The sequence below is a fragment of the Scophthalmus maximus genome, chromosome 12 (genome assembly GCF_022379125.1).
Source record: "Scophthalmus maximus strain ysfricsl-2021 chromosome 12, ASM2237912v1, whole genome shotgun sequence".
NCBI classification, from domain to species: domain Eukaryota; kingdom Metazoa; phylum Chordata; class Actinopteri; order Pleuronectiformes; family Scophthalmidae; genus Scophthalmus; species Scophthalmus maximus.
Window position 1 is genome coordinate 1,385,065 of NC_061526.1, and position 18,264 is coordinate 1,403,328.

Consider the following 18,264-nt stretch of genomic DNA (forward strand, 5'->3'; position numbering starts at 1 on the left):
CAGGCCTTCATGAACACCAATGATCTTCAAGTATTTCCTTCACTGATCCGCTCTTTAAGACGAGGAAGGATGCGCATGAAAGCTGGGTATCCAAGAATGGCTGATCCTAAGTCGTCCCAGCTGTTCAATTAACCACAGCAGGATGAATGCTAAGTCCTCGGTGAGTTTATGAACTTAGCAGTGAATGACTAAAATCTATATATAGGGGCAATGCTAAAATCCGATGACTTGCGGTGTAACTACTTGCAAGCGCTGCTGATTTGAAGTCCACCTTTGTCAATCAAATTATAACTAAATTTCTACGCCTGACGAAATAGGTATGCAGAGAATACTTCCTGAACGAACACGCGTGCTGTTTATTTTCACATGTCCGTGATGGATCATGTTCTGTTTGCTTTCTCCAACAACTCGTCTCTTATCTGCAGCTTCATCCCTGGTCGCTGGGAGGCCTGCAGCAGGACATGCGGTGCGGGAACCCAGCGGCGTGCTGTCAAGTGCCAGGTGCTGCTGTCCTTCTCGCAGAGTGTGGCTGACCTGCCCGATGACGAGTGCGAGGGGCTCAAACCTGCATCAAGTCAGCCATGCTACCGCAACCCCTGCTCCGGTGTTTCGGGCCAAGGAAAAGAAAGCAAAAAGGAGGGGGTTGAAGAGGTGGAGGAGGAGGAGGAGGAGGAGGAGGGGCAGACACCCGAAAGAGAGGAATTGCACGACTGGGAATATGAAGGGTTTACGGAGTGCTCGGAGAGTTGTGGGGGAGGTATGGATCATGACTGCCCTCTCCAACAAGACCAAGTATTTTTTTTTAAAGTGAACTACAGCCATGCTGGCAGCTCTCTGAGGTCCTGTTTAGGCAAAGTTCTGCTTTTAGATAAAGGGTAACATCAGCATGCGAACATGGTCACAATCACAATACTTACATGCTGATGTTTAGCACAATGATTGTTTTCCAGGTTCACCGTCTCAGTTTTGCATGCTGACATACTAACATACTGGTAACTCGTCCAATAGCTGTTGAGGTATTTCACTCACTCAAAGTCTGTCCAAACGTCATGGCTATTCACAAATGCTGTCACTGAGGATAGGTGAAAACTTTGACCTGCTTGTGGCACTGAAGGAAACACCCGGGGATCGTCCCCACAGCCCTGGGGCTAGGGTGAAACAAAAGACATTATCTAGCAATCAACCTGCAACATAACATATTTTTCTTATTGTAGCAGTCGGACCAAGTTTAGGGAGACAAATCAAAAGGAAAAGAATATGTTAAATATTATAATTAATAATATGTATTGTGTTATCATAAGGAACAAGAATTACTGTTATTTAAAAAAAATTTCTCCTACCAGTTCTGTCAACCAGTGATAAGGCTATAATTTACTCTCTTTCGGGAAGTCTGGCCCTGTTATGTCCCTTTATGATGTGTTGCACAAATCAGTCAAATCTGTCAAATGCTGGCGCGTTAAGAGCACAGAGAAGATATATATTTCTAATCTTAGACTACAGAAACTACACCTAAGCCTACCCCTTCTTGACTAAAGCTTTTGGGGTCACGTGTATTCTGTATGTATCCTTTATTTGGTTTGACTGACATTTCACTGGTCGACACTTGGTTCAACTGCTACAATCGTGGATATACTAATAATATATTTCTTAGTTTGAAGTAAGTCCTGAAAGCAATCGCTCCATCAGTGTCATTGAGTTTGTCCCAGTTGTTATTTTCAAAATAATGTGAAAAGTCACAGCAGTAACCAGTGAGGTTATTCTTAGTGGATGACTAAAGCCCCGCCTTTATGGGCTTTGAAGTAAGTTATGTGATGTTAGATGATGATAGATGGAACACCATCTATTTAACCCCAAAGGTCACGCATCACCGAGTCCCACAGCAGAAGTGAGTGCTGCACCAGACAGAGACAGCTTCCCAAAACATTCTGACAACATTCGTTGAGGCCCACTTTAATCTCCCCAGCTCCACATCCAAACATGTATGCCTGCTTTGTGTGTCTGTGTGCTAATGTGTGCTTGAGACTGTGCATGCGTAACTTAATTTCTGCACATGGGTGTAGGCCTCTGTCAGTATCTGTGTATGTGCGCTCACCCAAACCCAACAAACTCCCATCGATGGATGATTACAGACTGGTATCGGATGTCACATACACACCCTGAGGGCTGCGCTCCTGTGGACCATCACACCACTGTGGCGTTTGAAGTGCCTGCCTCACTGTTATTGTCCCCAACATTAGAAGCAGACTCCAAGATTTAAATTACGCCGCTTTAAACATGACCTGACATTACACCCGCAGTTTATCCACAGTTCAGTTAAGCGGGCAGTCGTGCTGTTCCGATATTCATTGGGCCCCATTAGATGCAACCACTGTTTGCTTTCACTGAGGGGGCCCAATATCTGGGCTGGTTCATTGCAGTGACTGCTTGCAATATAGGCTCCATATGCGTGTGAATGTGATAATATGTGAGTATGTGATGCTTAACGAGAAAAGCATGTGTTTGCATTTTTTGCAAACGAGAAGAAATTGGACACCATGCATATATATATTACCATTGCAACAAAAAAAAACGACTTATTAATGAACCCTGCACAATGGCTCTTGTTTGGTCATTCCTTGTGATCGCTTTGATCCTGTCTAATCCCAGGTGTGCAGGAGGCTGTGGTTATCTGTCTGAACAAGCAGACCAGGGAGGCAGCAGACCAGAGGCTGTGTGTGAGCTCTCGTCGGCCGCCGCAACTCCTCCAGGACTGCAAAACTCAGTCCTGTCCGCCCAGGTATGGAAAAACAACCCACTAGACTGACCCACTATATTATCTTTTAGTCATTGTTTAACATGGTTTGTGAATTTAACATTGCAACAGACTTGATTGATGGATACAGTAAAACCAAAGAGGAAATTTGTTTTTAAGAAAAGGGATTTGGCTGCATTCAAGATATTAATTAAAAACAGGGCTGAAATCGGGCCGTGCTGTCTATTAGTTTTCACAGACTATGACCCAACAAATTATGAGTAGACATTCACGTACCATTTCCTATGGTCCTGCTGCAACCCAGAGTCCTGCACATGCAACTACTTAACTCTCAGACTATCTAAAAAAAAAATACATCACACCGGTTGAATCAATGAATCTCTCCTAATCTCTGGTTGTGTACAAAATTGATTTAAGTCCTTCTAAACCCTCACATTACCCCCTCTCAGCTTAAACCACTTGAGCCAATTAGGTCACAGTTTAGACCTCTTCAGTTGAAGTGATTCTGAGGCAGAATGACGTCGATGGATGGCTGTATCACTGGGGGCAGGAAATTAAGCCAGTGGGACAGCTTGTGGAGCCTGGTCCGAATCAGACACAGTCGGGATCAGATGTCGGCGGCAGCTCTACCTGCAAAGCTCAGATGTGATAATTATCCTTGGAAGAACTTTAGAAGAGTTTTTTCTTTTGGTATTGATTATGTCAGAACAAAAATGTAGCAGGCCTACTGCTGCTGGAGTAAGTGTTCTGTTTAAAACCTGCAGTAGCATAAAAGCTTCATGCGCGTGGCCTTTTTTAACTAACTGCATGATCATTGGTGATCACACATCATACTGACAAAAATCAAAAAAAAAAATATTTTTAAAATAATGAGATATCTTGGCCAAATGATGAAGCAAAGGGAAGGGGAAAGTAAGTGTCCAAATCTAACATGCTTATGTATTTTTTTGGGGGGGGGGTTGTTTTGTTTATCCACTTATCATTCGCTGAGAATCTATTGGGAATACAGTTTATGCGCAATCTTGGAATTCCAAATGTGAAATTGCAAATGTTAACTGCAATCCAAACCCAAAATTCTTCATTATTAAATACCAGAATGGTTAAACAGCATAATGGCGTGTTGTTTTAAATATCTTAGCCATGGCTAAACGGTGAGCGGATTTCGCGGCAGGCCATACGTTTCAAGTTAAACCCGCGCACAGTATTCCACCACTCACTCTGGTCACGAAAAACCCAGAGGCTTGCAGCCTGCCCTTGACTGTTTTTCCAGACCTTGAGTCTTGTTTTTAGGCACAACAAACGCTGTATTGGACTTGTTTCCTTTGGCCCTTTACTCCCTCCCTGAGGCCTCCTCACCCTCCCAAATTAAGCTACACTCTTTGGATACTGTTCCCTCTGAAGGGAGACGGCCATAAGATTTAGCTTTGGGTCTAGTGCAAAAATTCATTTCCGATCCTCCCCAGTCCATGGACCCTTGAGTCAATATGAAAAATTTTGAACTATCACGTAATCAGTCAAGCAAAAAAATTAAATTGCTGTCGTCTTGGTCAAAGCCAAAGCCTTTGGATGCCTTTCAAGTCAAAGCGACTAGTAAGGCACATGCCACATGATTTTCAAGATCAGAATAAAGCTGCCAAAGTAACTTCGAGACTAGATTGATCACACCGTGTCAGACAATCACATGAATATTGGTCCACGTAGATCATTGGGAAAATGTGGGTGAAGAAGTAATGCCATAGGGATATCTCAAATATCAATATATATTTGCCAGGATTTGGCCCAGTGAATTACTTTTGTTTTTACTCGTATTTTACTGAAATTTCACTTTCATGAAGCTATACATCCCCCCTGGGATTGAAAAAATACAAAAAAACACATCAATAACTCTGAAGAAACTTGTCCTGACTACACTCTTTCATAGGTTGGAGACTGGGCTCCACATACATACACACAGGATAATGGATAGTGATTATTCAGAGACAATCAAGGTTAAGCTCAGTCATGGTGCATTACTTCTGAATTCAAAACTAACCCAAGTTTATAGCTGACAAGCAAATACAGGTCAGAATCAAAATATACAAACAGTAAACTGGGGCCTGTACTACGAAGCAAGATCATCATACCCAGGATATGTTTTTGTTATCTGGCTTAACTAAACCTAACATTGACTGTCCTGATAACCTGTACTACGAAGCTGGATATCAACTGTTTTCGTTAACTCTGGTGTTTCATATCTGGCTACGAGCATGTTCAAATGGAAGAGGCGGAGTCATTTATTACAAGCAACATCATCAGAACATGAATAAACTTCGTAATATGATACAATGTACCAGATACTAGCAGGTAAATTGAATTGAAGCGACATGTAAAAGGGGCATTCTGTAAAGTGAAATGTAAACAATATGATCAAATAACAAAAATAGGAAAGAACCAGTCTAAATATTTTTTTAAGATTTAAAGTCACCCTAACAATATAATGTAAATAAGCACAGTGATTTATCAAGTTTACTATAGAGTGAATATTTTTAATCCTTGATGTTGAAACTGCTGGAAGCTGAAGTGATGTCAGACTGTTTCTGCCGCTAAAGCAAAGTATAGAGGACAGAACTAGTTAAGGGGATAGTTCAGTGATTTGAAGTGGGGTTGTATGAGTTACTTATGCATAGTTAATATGTTACCTTATGGAGATGGTTATCAGCGACGTAATTTAACGGCGGAGGAGTGGAAGTAGCGTAAGTCTGAGTCCCACTGTTGCAGAGGGGACCACCGAAAAACGCCTTTTTCGCCACATTTTTAAATGCTTACCTTGTAGCGCTGAAGGATGTCTTTTTTCACTGCTTCAGTTTTCCGCCAGACAGCCATTTGTGTTTGCACTTTTTTTTCAAGCATACTTCGGCCATGTATTACTGCCCCTTTCCTCCAAATTTTGTTAAATGACATCACTGATCACCATCTCCATAAGGTAACATATTAACAATGCATAAGTAACTCATACAACCCCACTTCAAAATCAATGAACTATCCCTTTAATGTTTGATAATGTCCATCAGACTAAATTATTCATTCATGATCATGGGATACATTTCACACAAATATATATAATAATCCTTGATCTGATGTAAATGAATGATAAACATTGTCATTACAGGTGGGAAACCGGTGAGTGGAGTTCATGCTCTGCTACTTGTGGGGTTGGTCTGATGACGCGCACTGTGGCTTGTACTCACCGGCCCTCTCGGGACAGCAACCGGACTGAGGTTTTGAGGGATGAAGACTGTCAAAATCCCAAGCCCAGCCCTGTCCAAGCCTGCAACCGCTTTGACTGCCCTCCTATGTGGGACACGTTTGACTGGGGACAGGTAAAAGGAAGTTCACCAATATAAATGGCCTACCCAGCAGTTAGCTCGGAAGCATTTAGCACTTCTATATTTTCGTCTCTGCAGTGCTCCCAGAGCTGTGGTGGCGGAGTTCAAAGGAGGAGGGTCCTGTGCAAACAGCGGCTTGCAGATGGCAGCATTCTGGAGTTACCTGACACCTTTTGCCCTTCCAAAAGCCCCGCAAGCCAGCAGCCCTGTGCCAAGCAAGAGTGCCCACCTCACTGGGTCACAACTGACTGGTCCCAGGTAGGCTTTCCTTGAGGCGACAACCCTCCTCTTTAAAGTGGTTCAGAATCAAAACGTAATGCCTTATGTGCAGGACCCATTGTCATATTGTACAATAACTTTTATTTGTCCAGTGTTCTGTGACATGCGGAAATGGGATTCAGACTCTACGGGCCGTCTGCAGGAAAATCGGGGAAGATGGGCAATATTGGACCATAGACTCGAAGAACTGCTCCCTTATTGCTCGACCCTCCAGAATCCGGCCATGCTCGCTCAGGCTCTGTGAGAGTAAGAGACCCTCTCTGTTTGGCTGTTTTGTACTATGCTGCTAAGAAAGTGGAGGTTGACAGAAAAACATTATGTTAAGCAATAAAACATGTTCGATACCTAGGTTGTTTCAATGGAAATTGATGACTGATTAGAAATGCACAGTATTCACCTGTCCTGTATATTTCAACACAGACTCTATCAAGCCCGAACCCACCATACTGACCCAAAAGAAGGTTTATATTCAGTGGAGGAAGGGCAAGAAGATACAGTTGGTAGTGGGAGGCTACGGCTACCTCCTGCCCTGGACAACTGTGGTCCTTCGCTGCCCAACCCGCCACTTCCGCAAAGGCAACATTCGCTGGTGGAAGGAAGGGAAACCCCTGATCAGCCTCCCGCACCTCTCCATAACAACACTGGGATATGTGAAGATTCACCAGGTCCGTGCATCTGATGCTGGGATTTACACTTGCGCTGCAGGCCAAGCCCGAGAACATTTTGTCCTGAAGATCATTGGCAGCAAGCATAAGCTGTCAGTTCCAGAGTCACGGCTGCTCGCAGATGGACAACAAAGGGTCGGGCAGCCTGATGTGGCCACAACAGGAGAAAAATTTCAGGAGTTGCCCATCTCTGTCAACAAATATGACAACATTGTTGAGCATTTGCTCGAGCTCAAAGGCTCCGTCCAAGATGAAAAAGACATTACTGATAAGCGTCAGTCCAGTGAAAAGCCCAGGTTGACCATGGAAGATGAGAGAGCAAGCGTGGAAATTTCCAGCCCGGTCGTTCTCATCGCTGATACCCACTGGCTAGATGAGATCATGCACAACCTCTCTGAAGGCCTTGGAGGACCGCGGGGGGAACAGCTCATCGCTCAGTTGCTCAGTGATCTCACTATGGCACAAGGGGAATCTAATGACTCTACTCTTCACCCTCCGGAAAGTGCAGAGTCTTCTACGCAGGGGCCGCGTCTTTATAAACCGAAAGCCCACACCACCAGGCCAAGAAACCCAGTAATAATCCAACGACCCAGGAAGGTTGGAGTGGTACCATTGTCTGAAATGATAATTCATGTGGGAGTGCCAGCTTTGCTGCAGAGACCAGTTGCTAGTTTGGAGATGAGATGTGAAGCACTGGCGAACCCTGAACCATCGCTAACTTGGACAAAGAATGGAAAGGAGTTGCTCTACAATAGCAGGTTAGAGCTTCCCCTCACAGTGATTATTTTTGTAAAGACAAAGGCGTTACTACCAAAACAACAGACATTGTTGTATCAAAGTAGCTGACAGTGCTTTGATAGTGGTTATTTTGTCTTTGTGTTGGCAGAGTAGGCCTGTTGCCCACCGGCTCACTTAGGATTCAGTCTCCAATCAAAGTGGATGAGGGTTTGTACACCTGCACCGCCCGGAATCGCCTTGGATCTACATCTCTTTCGACTTGGCTGGAGATTACAGGTAAGGTCAATGAACAGAACTACAGTCTGAATAAACTGTAATTGTTGCCAGATGAAGATTAGTTTAACCTCTGAAGTGGTTCCATGAAGTCATTCTGTGTAAACAATGATGTTCCAAGTGTTCATAACTTTATTTTAAGTTTTAGTCAATCTGCCTAGGTTTGGGAAATTTATATAAAGTGCAGTTCAAGACACGTAGAACTTTCTGTTAGGGTTGAAAGATACAGACATTGCCGCGTGGTTCTGAATATTGTTCTCATATCTGGCCGTTATGAAGCTTGAGTCGGGAGATGGTTGACTTAGCTCAGCATAAAGACTGAAAACATTGGGGAACAGCATGTCTGTCTCTGCATATAGGTAATTTTTTTGTTTTTGTAGCTAGACATACAAACGATATAATCGGTATTAGCCCAACGTCAGGGTGGAGTTTGCCTTAATATACTTTCACGTAGTCCAGTTTACAGTTATTTGTGTTGCTCTACTGTGGTTCAGGCATAGAAGTTCTGGGAAAACATTCTTTTCAACTGAGAAACACACACTCACCAAGACATAACCACAGACACAGATACACAGTAACCTTTTACATGTCCCAGTGGCTCATCAGGCTGAGTCACTGATGGGGAATGTCTGGGGTCCGGGTCGCTGTCCTTTGTCTCCTTGGTGTACAGTAAGTCACAACCTTTGTGCATTCCCATCAAAGCACTGCCACTGTGGGTTTTCCCGATGCTCCAGCACTTTTACTCACCATATGACAACAATTACAGGTTCCAGGTGATGTTTCAAAGACGAATAAATCACTGCACCTCATTCACCGGATCTATATGGATATGGATAAGCATAAAAAGGCTTTTAAGTGCCAAAAAAATCTCAAAGAAAAAGTTTGGAGATGTTGAAGTGACAGTACCTGTAGACATATTAAGAAAGACAGTGTTTATCTGGCATTACCACTGCGTTTTTCAGTTACAATTAGTATTTTTTTTTAGGGTTTTATAACTCTTAAAGGAGACATATTAAATTCAAATTTTCACCTGGCTTTGTTTGGGGTCGAGCCAGGCTAGTCATGCCTTATGCGTGATATCACAATGTTAAGGAAGCGTCGGCCAGACTACTGACGAGGCGTTTCAAGAGCAACCAGGAACAGTGTTTCCTGTCGGGAAGAGAAAAAGCATAATATGACTCCTTATGTCACCAAGACATGTTGATTTTCATTAGCATGTCTTGGTCTTCTGTGATATCAGGAAGACAGCCAAACAGTAGGAAACACATGAAATAATGAATGAATAAACACAGAATGTAGATTATATGGACTTTATAATCTTTATAATTTTTTAAATGAAAAATGATCCTCACCTGTTTATATTTCTGCTCGTTTTCAAAGCCACACATACTTTTCTTTGTTGCATTTCCAGAAACCATTGGAGGAAATTGTGGCCAAGGTAACAGTATGGGGGGAAATGGCCCTATATGCTCTGAGAAGAGTAACAGCAGCCAATCAGCAGAGCTGTGTCACGGACAAGGCTGTCGCCTCAGGTACCTTGCTGCATGGTTATGCAGGTTGATGTCTTGAACATTAGGTTTGATAAAAACCAGTTGACCTCCATCTCTTTTGCATGCTTTCACTCCCAATTTTACCCCTTATTGATGGGATTCGTTAAGTAATTTCTCTGTGTATATTTTGTTTATACAAACTTAACAAAGGAAATTATTCAGATAACCCCAGGTCTACTCATGGCTGAGATTTAAATAGTGAAAAAATATCCAATGCTTTCTCATAAGCTTATAAACTCGATAATAATTATTGTTCTCTTGTTCTTCTACAGTTGGATCAGGTGGCGAGTCGATCCTTGGTCACCATGTTCAGCCACTTGTGGAGGGGGGTCCCAGACCAGGACTGTCCGCTGCGTGAGGGGTCCTGAGGGAAGGTCAAGAGAGGTGGAGAGCCAGCTCTGCCTTGATACAAGCAGGAGACCCTCAGACAGCAGGCTATGCAACCTTCTGCCCTGTGCCAGATGGGCCACGACCTTTTGGGGGCCGGTGAGATCATTTACTATTGAGCAGATGTATGTCCGAACATGTGTACATTGACTGTGTCAAGGCTGTTTACTTGTTCAAAAGTGTTAGTTTAAGCCAGGAGCTTATCGATCAGGAACCAAATATTGGTTTTTTTCTGTTAACTTTTACATACATTCACTTGGTGTATTGTGACAACTTCATTTGTAAAATTTAGTAAAAAAAATTTAGTCTGTAAAACAACTATTTATTTATAGTGTTCACTTATTCTTATATAATTCTTAATTTATGGGCTTTAGGTTCAATCTTGAAATGTAACCAGAGGTGAAACACTACAGGAGGGCAGATTGGATTATAATATTTTTTATACAAAAAACTGAACTTTGTTGTTTTAATAAAATGTCCTCTTTCAGTGTCATGGTGAGTGTATCGGTCCCAGTTTGGCCACACAGCATCGCCACGTTTACTGCCAAAACACAAATGGTACCAAAGTCTCTCACAGGATGTGCAGTGGACTCCACAGGTGAACAGACATTATACAGTGACTCAATGAATGTGCTCTACGCTTGATGATTTTTATTGTTGATGTATTACTGAAAATACAGTGTTTTCTCATGTTTCAGAGTCACCAGAGTGTTGTGTCTTGTGTGTGTGTTTGTATTTTTCAGGCCGAGCTCTCTAAAGAATTGCTCCACAGAGGGCTGTGCCCTTCACTGGCGCGTCGGGCCGTGGACCCAGTGCACTGCCACCTGTGGGAGACATGGTTTCCAGTCGCGCCAGGTGACCTGCGCGCACCGTCGCACTGGCAAGGCCACACGTGAACATCACTGCATGTGGAAGCCTCGCTCTCCCAGTTGGCAGCGATGCAATGTTTTGTCCTGTGGAAGAGGTGAGATGTCAAGTTGGAAACATATGGTTTCATAACTGTGAGTGAGAAAAAAAGTTATTGATTATAGAAATGACCTTCCTTGACTTCATCTTATATTTCATAACATATTCAAAACAGTATAATAGTTTACATTTAAATTTCCTCTGAGAAGCATATTTTAGAGGGGAAACCACACACACACACACATAAATATATATATATATATACATTTTCATTTTGGATGACGACTTGGCCCACGGTGATTCCTCTCGCATAATGCTGTGTGCTCTGTCTTGGACAGCGATCGGGCTTACAGTGGATAGGTGTCGTGAACTGTATGTGCTGTGTATTCCAGCAGGAGAGTGTCGAGACAGCACAAGGTACTGTGAGAAGGTTCAACAACTGGAGCTCTGCCCACTGCCCCAGTTTAAGAGTCGTTGCTGTCACTCCTGCCAAAAGACATGAGACGGCGGATATGAGATGAGGGCTGTGGACAACCTGGATAAGTCAGGGACTTGAAACCCTCTATACCCCATCCTAACGCCAGCGACTGTCTCCGATGAACGCTTTTGGATGAGGATACCTCCGTGTAGAGGAATGTTTGGATGGTACTTGGAGAGGCTGTGATCCATTTTCATCAAAGATGCCGTGTGTGGGTTTGAATTAGAAAGCAATGTTTTGAGAGGAGTGACGTGTCTGGTAATGAGGGCTTCAGTGTTACTTCTTCCTTTAAATTCTGAAGTTCGTTTTCAACAGCTTTCCTAACTTATGCAAAAAGAGACACATTTCCATTTAAGTCAACGAAACTTTCATAAAGGAGAACTCGTGACGAGGCGTTACATGGTTGTGTTTCAGGGTTTTTCCTAAAAATAGCAATAACATTCGCCTACAGTACAGAAATATGTCATGAGTAGACTGTTGAAATTGACTCACATCATGCCCAGAGATTCTGGTTAGACCCTTGAGTTTGTGATAACCACTGGATAGTTGTGTGTTTGCCTTCATTGTAATGGTCTTCAAAACAGTATTGTTAAATAGTTGAGATGCCAAATGAGCTTTAAGTAATGCGGTGTTGGTATACTCTTGTTTAAAACTGAAATACAGCTTAGTGCTGCATATATAATGGGAAATGGATAACATGACTAAAAGCCGAGTAATTGATAAATGGTTTACATTCTGTATTAGCCAACTGGGATATAGATCATGATCTGTGCTACCATTTTGGGTCATTTAGCACATGTTGACAGTAGTGTTCGGTCAATTTAAAGAGGAAAGGAATTAGGATCACAGATGTTTTTATTGCATTTTTGGCAGATTATTAAGTAGGACATGATAAAGATTTATCTTGCATGGGTTGCACTAATGGAGGTATACGACTGAAGCAGTTTTTGGAAAAAGACAATTTTGCACTCAACTCATCCAAGTCTTTGTTGGAACATGGCTTGTCGAGTTTTTCTAAATCTAGTTTGTAAGGTCACATTGTTTATGTATTTTGTTTTCAAATTTTGATATTTGTTAAAATGTCCCTTTTAACCACTTTGTGACATTGCAGCACGTTTAAATGTGAGCTGAGTGCGACTGCCCCCTGCTAGTTCATCCTGTCCTCCAAATTACATTTTTGCTTTAGTTTAACACTTCAGGCATAAAAACCTCTTCTGCTTTGGAAAGAATACAGTGTTAGTTGAACTTAAAATATGTCAAACGACCTCTGCGTCATGTTCTGATATTGACAATAAACAGTTGGGATCTCTACAAAAATCATAATATACCACAAGTACATTGTACATTGTTGTGATGGGTTTGCACTTTTGATATTGAGTCCTGGATCTCACTATACCCCATCAAGTGTAACACAAACCTAAACGAGAGACTACTTCACCTTCCATTGAGGTGTGATCCGTTGATTTTACGAGATGAAAACATGATTAACATGTTGCTTATGCTCTTAAATTATGTAGATATTTGTCTTGTCTTTAAACTATTTATTTTAAGCAGTGTTCTTGTGCATACTTTTGTAAATAATTACAGGGGTGGGTTTTACGGTTTCATTTCCCAACAGCTGATAATATTTGATATGCATGCAATGGGGACCCTCTGCTGGTGACTTGATGTGTTGCTCTCTGCTCATGCCTGGTTTATCGTTAAATAAAACCAAATACATTCCTTTCACAATCTGTTTGTTGTGATTATATCTTCTGTTAAATCCGACTGTATTATCAGCTCATAGTGCTCAAACGTTTATTAAAGTTTGTCTGCAGCAGGGTCGAACTGGCCATAGCTGGAATGTCAAAGAAAAATCCTTCAAGCTTTTGTTGGCCCTGTGAGTCTCTTTATCAGCCCTCTGTGTGCCTGTCATTCAGAGGGCACATGACGGTGTTACATCCGAGACTGGGCTCACAGAGTTTTCCCCTCCCTGACGTGACCTGAGCAACCTTCCCCCAGGGATTGTCCCACCAGATACATAAATCCAGGGCTGAATTTCTTTCCCAGTTCAACCCTGGTCTGTCATACAACAGCTGAAATTAACACTAGTACACTAACCTTTTAATTTCAGTTTAACCATAAGCTTAGGCAGATCATAGGGAAGGTGCATACTAATGCAGTAGGAGGTTCTACTAAGAACCAGAAAAACAAGACAACCAAGAGTGTTGTGGTGACATCATGACAGCTGTCGCCTCGGATTCTGTCAAAGGGAAATCACTTCCTCTTTCTGTATTTACAAATTACAGTTCACTTTACTTCTGTGCTGTTGAAGAGGGACATGCATCCAAACGGTCCCTCTGGGGGATGATAAAAAATTACTTAATAACACGAAACCTGTTTCAAATTGGCACCATCAGCAGGTTATAACTTGACATTTCAGATTACTTATGGTGGAAATGGATGGTTGTAATTCTTGCTTGAAAGCAATCAGGGTTCTGCGAGTTTCCCTCGTGGATGAACTGGAAGGACGGATTGACTCACTGCTGGAGATTTTAGTAAGTCGAGAAGTGTTCACTCGTGATGACCGTGAGGATGTGCTATGTCAGTTGGGGCCCCGATCAAGAGTGAGAAAGGTTTTGGACATCCTGGAGTGTAAAGGTGAGGAAGCAGCCAAGATTTTTCTCTCCATTAGCAGTCATCATCAGCAAGAGGCACAGACGCATTCCAAGGAAGTCAACACTCAGCCTCAGTCCATAGGTATGCAATAGTCAAATGATCATGTTCTTATTTGACAAGTGTTGATATAAAGACAAGTGAAAGACATTGAAAGTTTCTTTCCTTTTACAGAATACAACAAAGTCAAACAAAAGCATAAAGATGTCATGAGGCGCAGGAGTGAGAGCATGCTCTTCTACAACACTCGACATGGAGAGAAAATCCTTTTCTCTGAACATTATGTGAATCTCCTTTTAGTTGACGGACACCAGGGCTTGGAGATAAAAAGACATGAGGTGCTGACATTTGGACAAAAGCGACTGTCTTTGCAGCAGAAGACGGCAATACACAAGAAAATTCCACTGGCTGAACTCTTCTCGAGTGCAAATGGAAACCGTCTAATTAAGAAAGTTCTGGTTACAGGTGTGGCCGGCATTGGAAAAACTCTCCTGGTGCAGAAGATGCTGTTTGATTTTGGTGGACACAAGGGTCATCATGCATTTGATTTCATCATCCACATGACCTTCAGAGACCTGAATCTGATCGACAAACCCACAAACTTCAGGGAGTTAGTTTTACGGAAAAACCGGCACCTTGCCAAAGTGCTCGACAGCATTTTAGCGAATGACAACAAGCTGCTGGTTATCTTGGATGGCTTTGATGAGTTCAGACACTATAGAAGCTGCGATGTGGACACTTTTGTGACCGAGCCAGATGAAGATGCAGAGGTGGTGGAGGTCATAGGGAGTCTGATGCAGGGTGAACTTCTGCCCAACGCTTCTGTCATGCTAACAAGTCGACCTGCAGCTGTCAACCACGTCCCTGTGGGCTGCATCGACCGCTTTGTGCTCATTGCTGGCTTCTCCTTGGCGGAAGTTCAAGACTTCTTCTCGCGTTATTTCCAAGACAGTGCCCTTGCTGACCGACTGTTTGCAGTGCTATCAGCCAATGAACTGATGCTAACACTGTGCTACATACCAGCATTTTGCTACATTGTGTGTTGCATCCTCAAAGAAAGCAAAGATCTTGGTGGAGAAAGCCCCAAGACCATGACAGACATCTATGTGCAGTATCTGGTGGCTTTGATCCGCTCTCACACTCAGTCAAGAGCCAAAACGTTTCTTCAAGAGCAAGGAGCGGGGGGCATACAGCAGCTGTCTGACGTAGTGCTGAAGTTGGGTCGACTTGCCTTCCAAAAGCTGATGGAGCATCAAACACTATTCTACAGCAGCGACCGAGATGTTGCAGCGTTAGAGGGATGCGGCCTCGTCAGTACCTTCCTCGACAAGACAGTGGCTCAAGAGCCCGGCTGCACCGAAGACGTGTACTCCTTCGCGCACCTCACGGTGCAAGAGTTCTTTGCTGCAGTTTACTGTGCAGTGACCGATCACCCTTTACCCCTCCAGGACACTGCGAGTCCCGGAGAGAGGTCAGACAATGGACATTTGGACCTCTTCCACCGCTTCCTGTCTGGAATTCTGTCTGAACGCAATGCCAATCTTCTGTCAAGACAGTTGGGGCTTCGTTACCATGAAGAAAAAGTGGACGCCTATCGCCAGAGGCTCATCAGAGAACTTACAGTGCTCTGTGACAGTGGGGCTCACATCCTGAATCACTTACACTGCCTGTTTGAGCAACAGGATCCCTCATTAGCCCTTGCTGTGCAACCCAAGATGCTGCGAGTTAATGTTTGTGATGAAACACTTTCCCAAATGGATTACAATGCCATGAAGTACTTCCTGAACCTCACAAAGGGCGAAATATCAGAGCTGGATTTGACAGGGACAGGGGTAAGCTGTGAAGCACTTAGAGATATCCAGCCCCTGCTTCTTAGATGTAAGAGTCTTTGGTGAGTTCCAAGTAAAATTTGGTTTGCATCATCTGATTCGCTGATCTCACCTATCACATGGATTTTTTCTTTGACTTCTTTTGCAATAAGCTTTGTAATGTAGATTACACATACTGCTCTTAAGACATCAAATCACACAAGCACTAACATCACTATTTCACTTTTAAGGCTCGGAGAAAACAACCTTGACATAGACACTGTTCAGGTCATTGCTGATGTGCTGCAAGTGTCAGACAACATGACCCACCTAGGGTAATATGTCCATCAATAATGTTCTTTGGTTGGCCAAGAAACACTAGAACTTGGTGACAAATGAGGAACGAATCAGTTTTTTATTTCAGCGAATGTACTTGTTTTTGTCTCGAAAAAGAAGGAAAAAAATCACCCAGACTTTGTTTCGACACTTTCTGTTCTCCGTTCTAGAATTGGGTGGTCAAACCTTGGGGATGATGAAATACTGTCTCTTTCAAGTGCCATACGGGTTAAAAGAAAACTAGAAGAATTATGGTAAGAGGCACATTATTTTAGGGAAATGAAAGGATGCTCATGACTGTATGAATCACAAAACATTCGAAAGCTGACAACAATGAAATGTTGTAGACAATATCATTTTGTCACTTTTGCCAGCTTTTGCAAAGGGATCATTTTAGCCTAATAATGTAAAATTAATGATTGGTAAACTGTCCCCCAGACATATAAGCCACTAAAACAGATTCATTTCTTTGAAATGTCAGACACAAATACAGTATATAAGAATTTAAATTGATTGTAAGCCTTAGTCAGAATCAAGTTAACACTCAACATTAATTCCATTGAATATTAAATTAAATATTGAGTGATTGAGCACCAAGTACAGCTCATTGTCTGTCCTTTTCTATGTGTAATTTAGCACACACAGAGGATACAGGAGGAGAACATGGTTTTAATATTTAATGATTTGCAGATTGCTCAGGTAAAACATTCCTTAGGATATATTACTTACTTGCTTTCACAGGATGGAGGGAAACCGAGTGAGCTGCAGAGGTCTGCTGTCACTCAGTGACTTGACCCCAATTCCACTGAAAAAAGTTGCGTGAGTGAATTACTCTTTTTTTTCAACAAATACTTTTAAAACCATATCTTAGGATTTTAGTTTTTTCTCTGAAGCTTCTGTTGATTCCATCATTGTGCAGTGCCATCTGGAATGACCTGACCGACACAGAGCCAGAGTCCTGGTGCAGCCAAGAGAGCATCACTGTGAACTTTACAGATGACGATATGTGGGAGGCATGGGGGAAATGGGTCTTCAAGCGGTGTGAGGTCAGCAGCAACGAGAAGCTACTGACGGTACTCCATAAAGTGTGCAACATATCCGTCCACTGCTTAGAAGCCCAGTGGGCAAAGACTTTCTACAAGCAACTATCCCAGCTCATCAAGCACAGGATTGAGTTCTGCACTGAGGACGACATGTGCAAGAAGCTCAAAAAGTTTGAGAATATTTTGAACCTCTGACAGACAGAAGTCAATGCTCACCTCGAGTCGTAAGACAATAGATACAGCTTACATGTCTGTATGATGCTGGATGCTTTGTGGGTACAATGTTAAAAGGAAAAAATATCAGGCACCATTAAAGCATGGCTAATGCAGAACTAATATTCTCCATCGTTAATGCACAGAATCTTTACCCACACAACCTCACGAAGAAAAATAATCTTCTAAACATCTTGTCAGGATGCATGCAAATTGTGCACTTAAACTAAAATAGCATGAGACATGAAGACAATTGTACCTGTAGCCTTAGAGAGCAAAGGTGCAGACTCAAGTGATGTAATTTCCCCTGTCTAGTATCCATTTGAATGAACGACAAAAAAGGAGGTAAAATAAAAAGGTACGAATGGCCAGTACGGGGATCGAACCCGCGACCTTGGCGTTATTAGCACCACGCTCTAACCAACTGAGCTAACCGGCCATGTATAAAGGAAAGCATGACGCTTAATTATCCTAACCCAGATCACATTTCCTATGGTACACAGTTCAATACATTGTGTCATAAAACTGGCTTTACTGTTTCATCTCTCCTCCCTCCTTGTGAAAAAACATATAAAAACAAAAGGCTACGAACACGGCGGACAGTGGCCGGATGTGGTGTGCGTTAACTTTCAAAATAAGAGCACAAATCATGTCACTTTCTGTTGTTGTCCGTTACATTGGATTAAAATTTTGACTGAGAATGTCAGTGCATCTACTTTTTGGGAAATACATTATAATACATGCGTAATCGGGTGTATTTTGACCGATGAACAGTGGTCAACACTAAAAATAAAATGTTGCAACTTCATACGCTTA

At 42.5% G+C, this 18,264-nt stretch overlaps 3 protein-coding genes and 1 non-coding gene across 5 annotated transcripts in view; 3 read left to right on the top strand and 1 right to left on the bottom strand.

Annotated features, from left to right (window-relative positions):
• LOC118319395 (ADAMTS-like protein 1) overlaps positions 1-98 on the top strand; it is an 82,272-nt gene extending 82,174 nt beyond the window's left edge. The window contains exon 15 of the mRNA XM_035649778.2: positions 4-98. Within this exon, the coding sequence (XP_035505671.1) occupies positions 4-13 (10 nt within the window). The 3' untranslated portion in view covers positions 14-98. The remainder of the gene's footprint in view (positions 1-3) is intronic.
• Positions 20-13,124, top strand: LOC118319377 (ADAMTS-like protein 1). The gene is made up of 13 exons (XM_035649740.2): positions 20-160; positions 426-757; positions 2,647-2,776; positions 5,901-6,111; positions 6,196-6,375; positions 6,489-6,642; positions 6,817-7,819; positions 7,948-8,075; positions 9,484-9,604; positions 9,895-10,108; positions 10,498-10,607; positions 10,753-10,973; positions 11,308-13,124. Exons 1-13 carry the CDS (start codon positions 147-149, stop codon positions 11,415-11,417), a joined length of 2,928 nt encoding a protein of 975 aa, XP_035505633.2. The 5' UTR covers positions 20-146; the 3' UTR covers positions 11,418-13,124.
• A 545-nt stretch (positions 13,125-13,669) lies between these two features.
• LOC118319385 (NLR family CARD domain-containing protein 3) lies at positions 13,670-18,256 on the top strand. Of its 2 annotated transcripts, none has more exons than XM_035649749.2 (6): positions 13,670-14,132; positions 14,223-15,939; positions 16,108-16,191; positions 16,363-16,446; positions 16,934-17,011; positions 17,112-18,256. In XM_035649749.2, the coding sequence occupies exons 1-6, from the start codon at positions 13,823-13,825 to the stop codon at positions 17,428-17,430; spliced, it is 2,592 nt and encodes an 863-aa protein (XP_035505642.2). In that variant the 5' UTR covers positions 13,670-13,822; the 3' UTR covers positions 17,431-18,256. The 2 variants fall into 2 exon arrangements, with proteins under 2 accessions (XP_035505642.2, XP_035505649.1); XM_035649756.2 differs by having other exon boundaries at positions 16,934-17,006; positions 17,112-17,424.
• trnai-aau lies at positions 17,814-17,887 on the bottom strand. Its single transcript has one exon. It is a non-coding gene; the product is annotated as a tRNA-Ile (tRNA).
• Positions 18,257-18,264: the final 8 nt, after the last annotated feature.

Excerpts from the sequence above, each read along its gene's own strand:
- LOC118319385 (XM_035649749.2), top strand. The coding sequence starts at position 13,823 with ATGGTGGAAATGGATGGTTGTAATTCTTGCTTGAAAGCAATCAGGGTT. Across the intron at positions 14,133-14,222 it reads CACTCAGCCTCAGTCCATAG|AATACAACAAAGTCAAACAA; the intron begins GTATGCAATAGT and ends TTCCTTTTACAG. Across the intron at positions 16,447-16,933 it reads AGAAAACTAGAAGAATTATG|GATGGAGGGAAACCGAGTGA; the intron begins GTAAGAGGCACA and ends TTGCTTTCACAG.
- LOC118319377 (XM_035649740.2), top strand. Across the intron at positions 8,076-9,483 it reads GACTTGGCTGGAGATTACAG|AAACCATTGGAGGAAATTGT; the intron begins GTAAGGTCAATG and ends TTGCATTTCCAG. Across the intron at positions 9,605-9,894 it reads GGACAAGGCTGTCGCCTCAG|TTGGATCAGGTGGCGAGTCG; the intron begins GTACCTTGCTGC and ends GTTCTTCTACAG.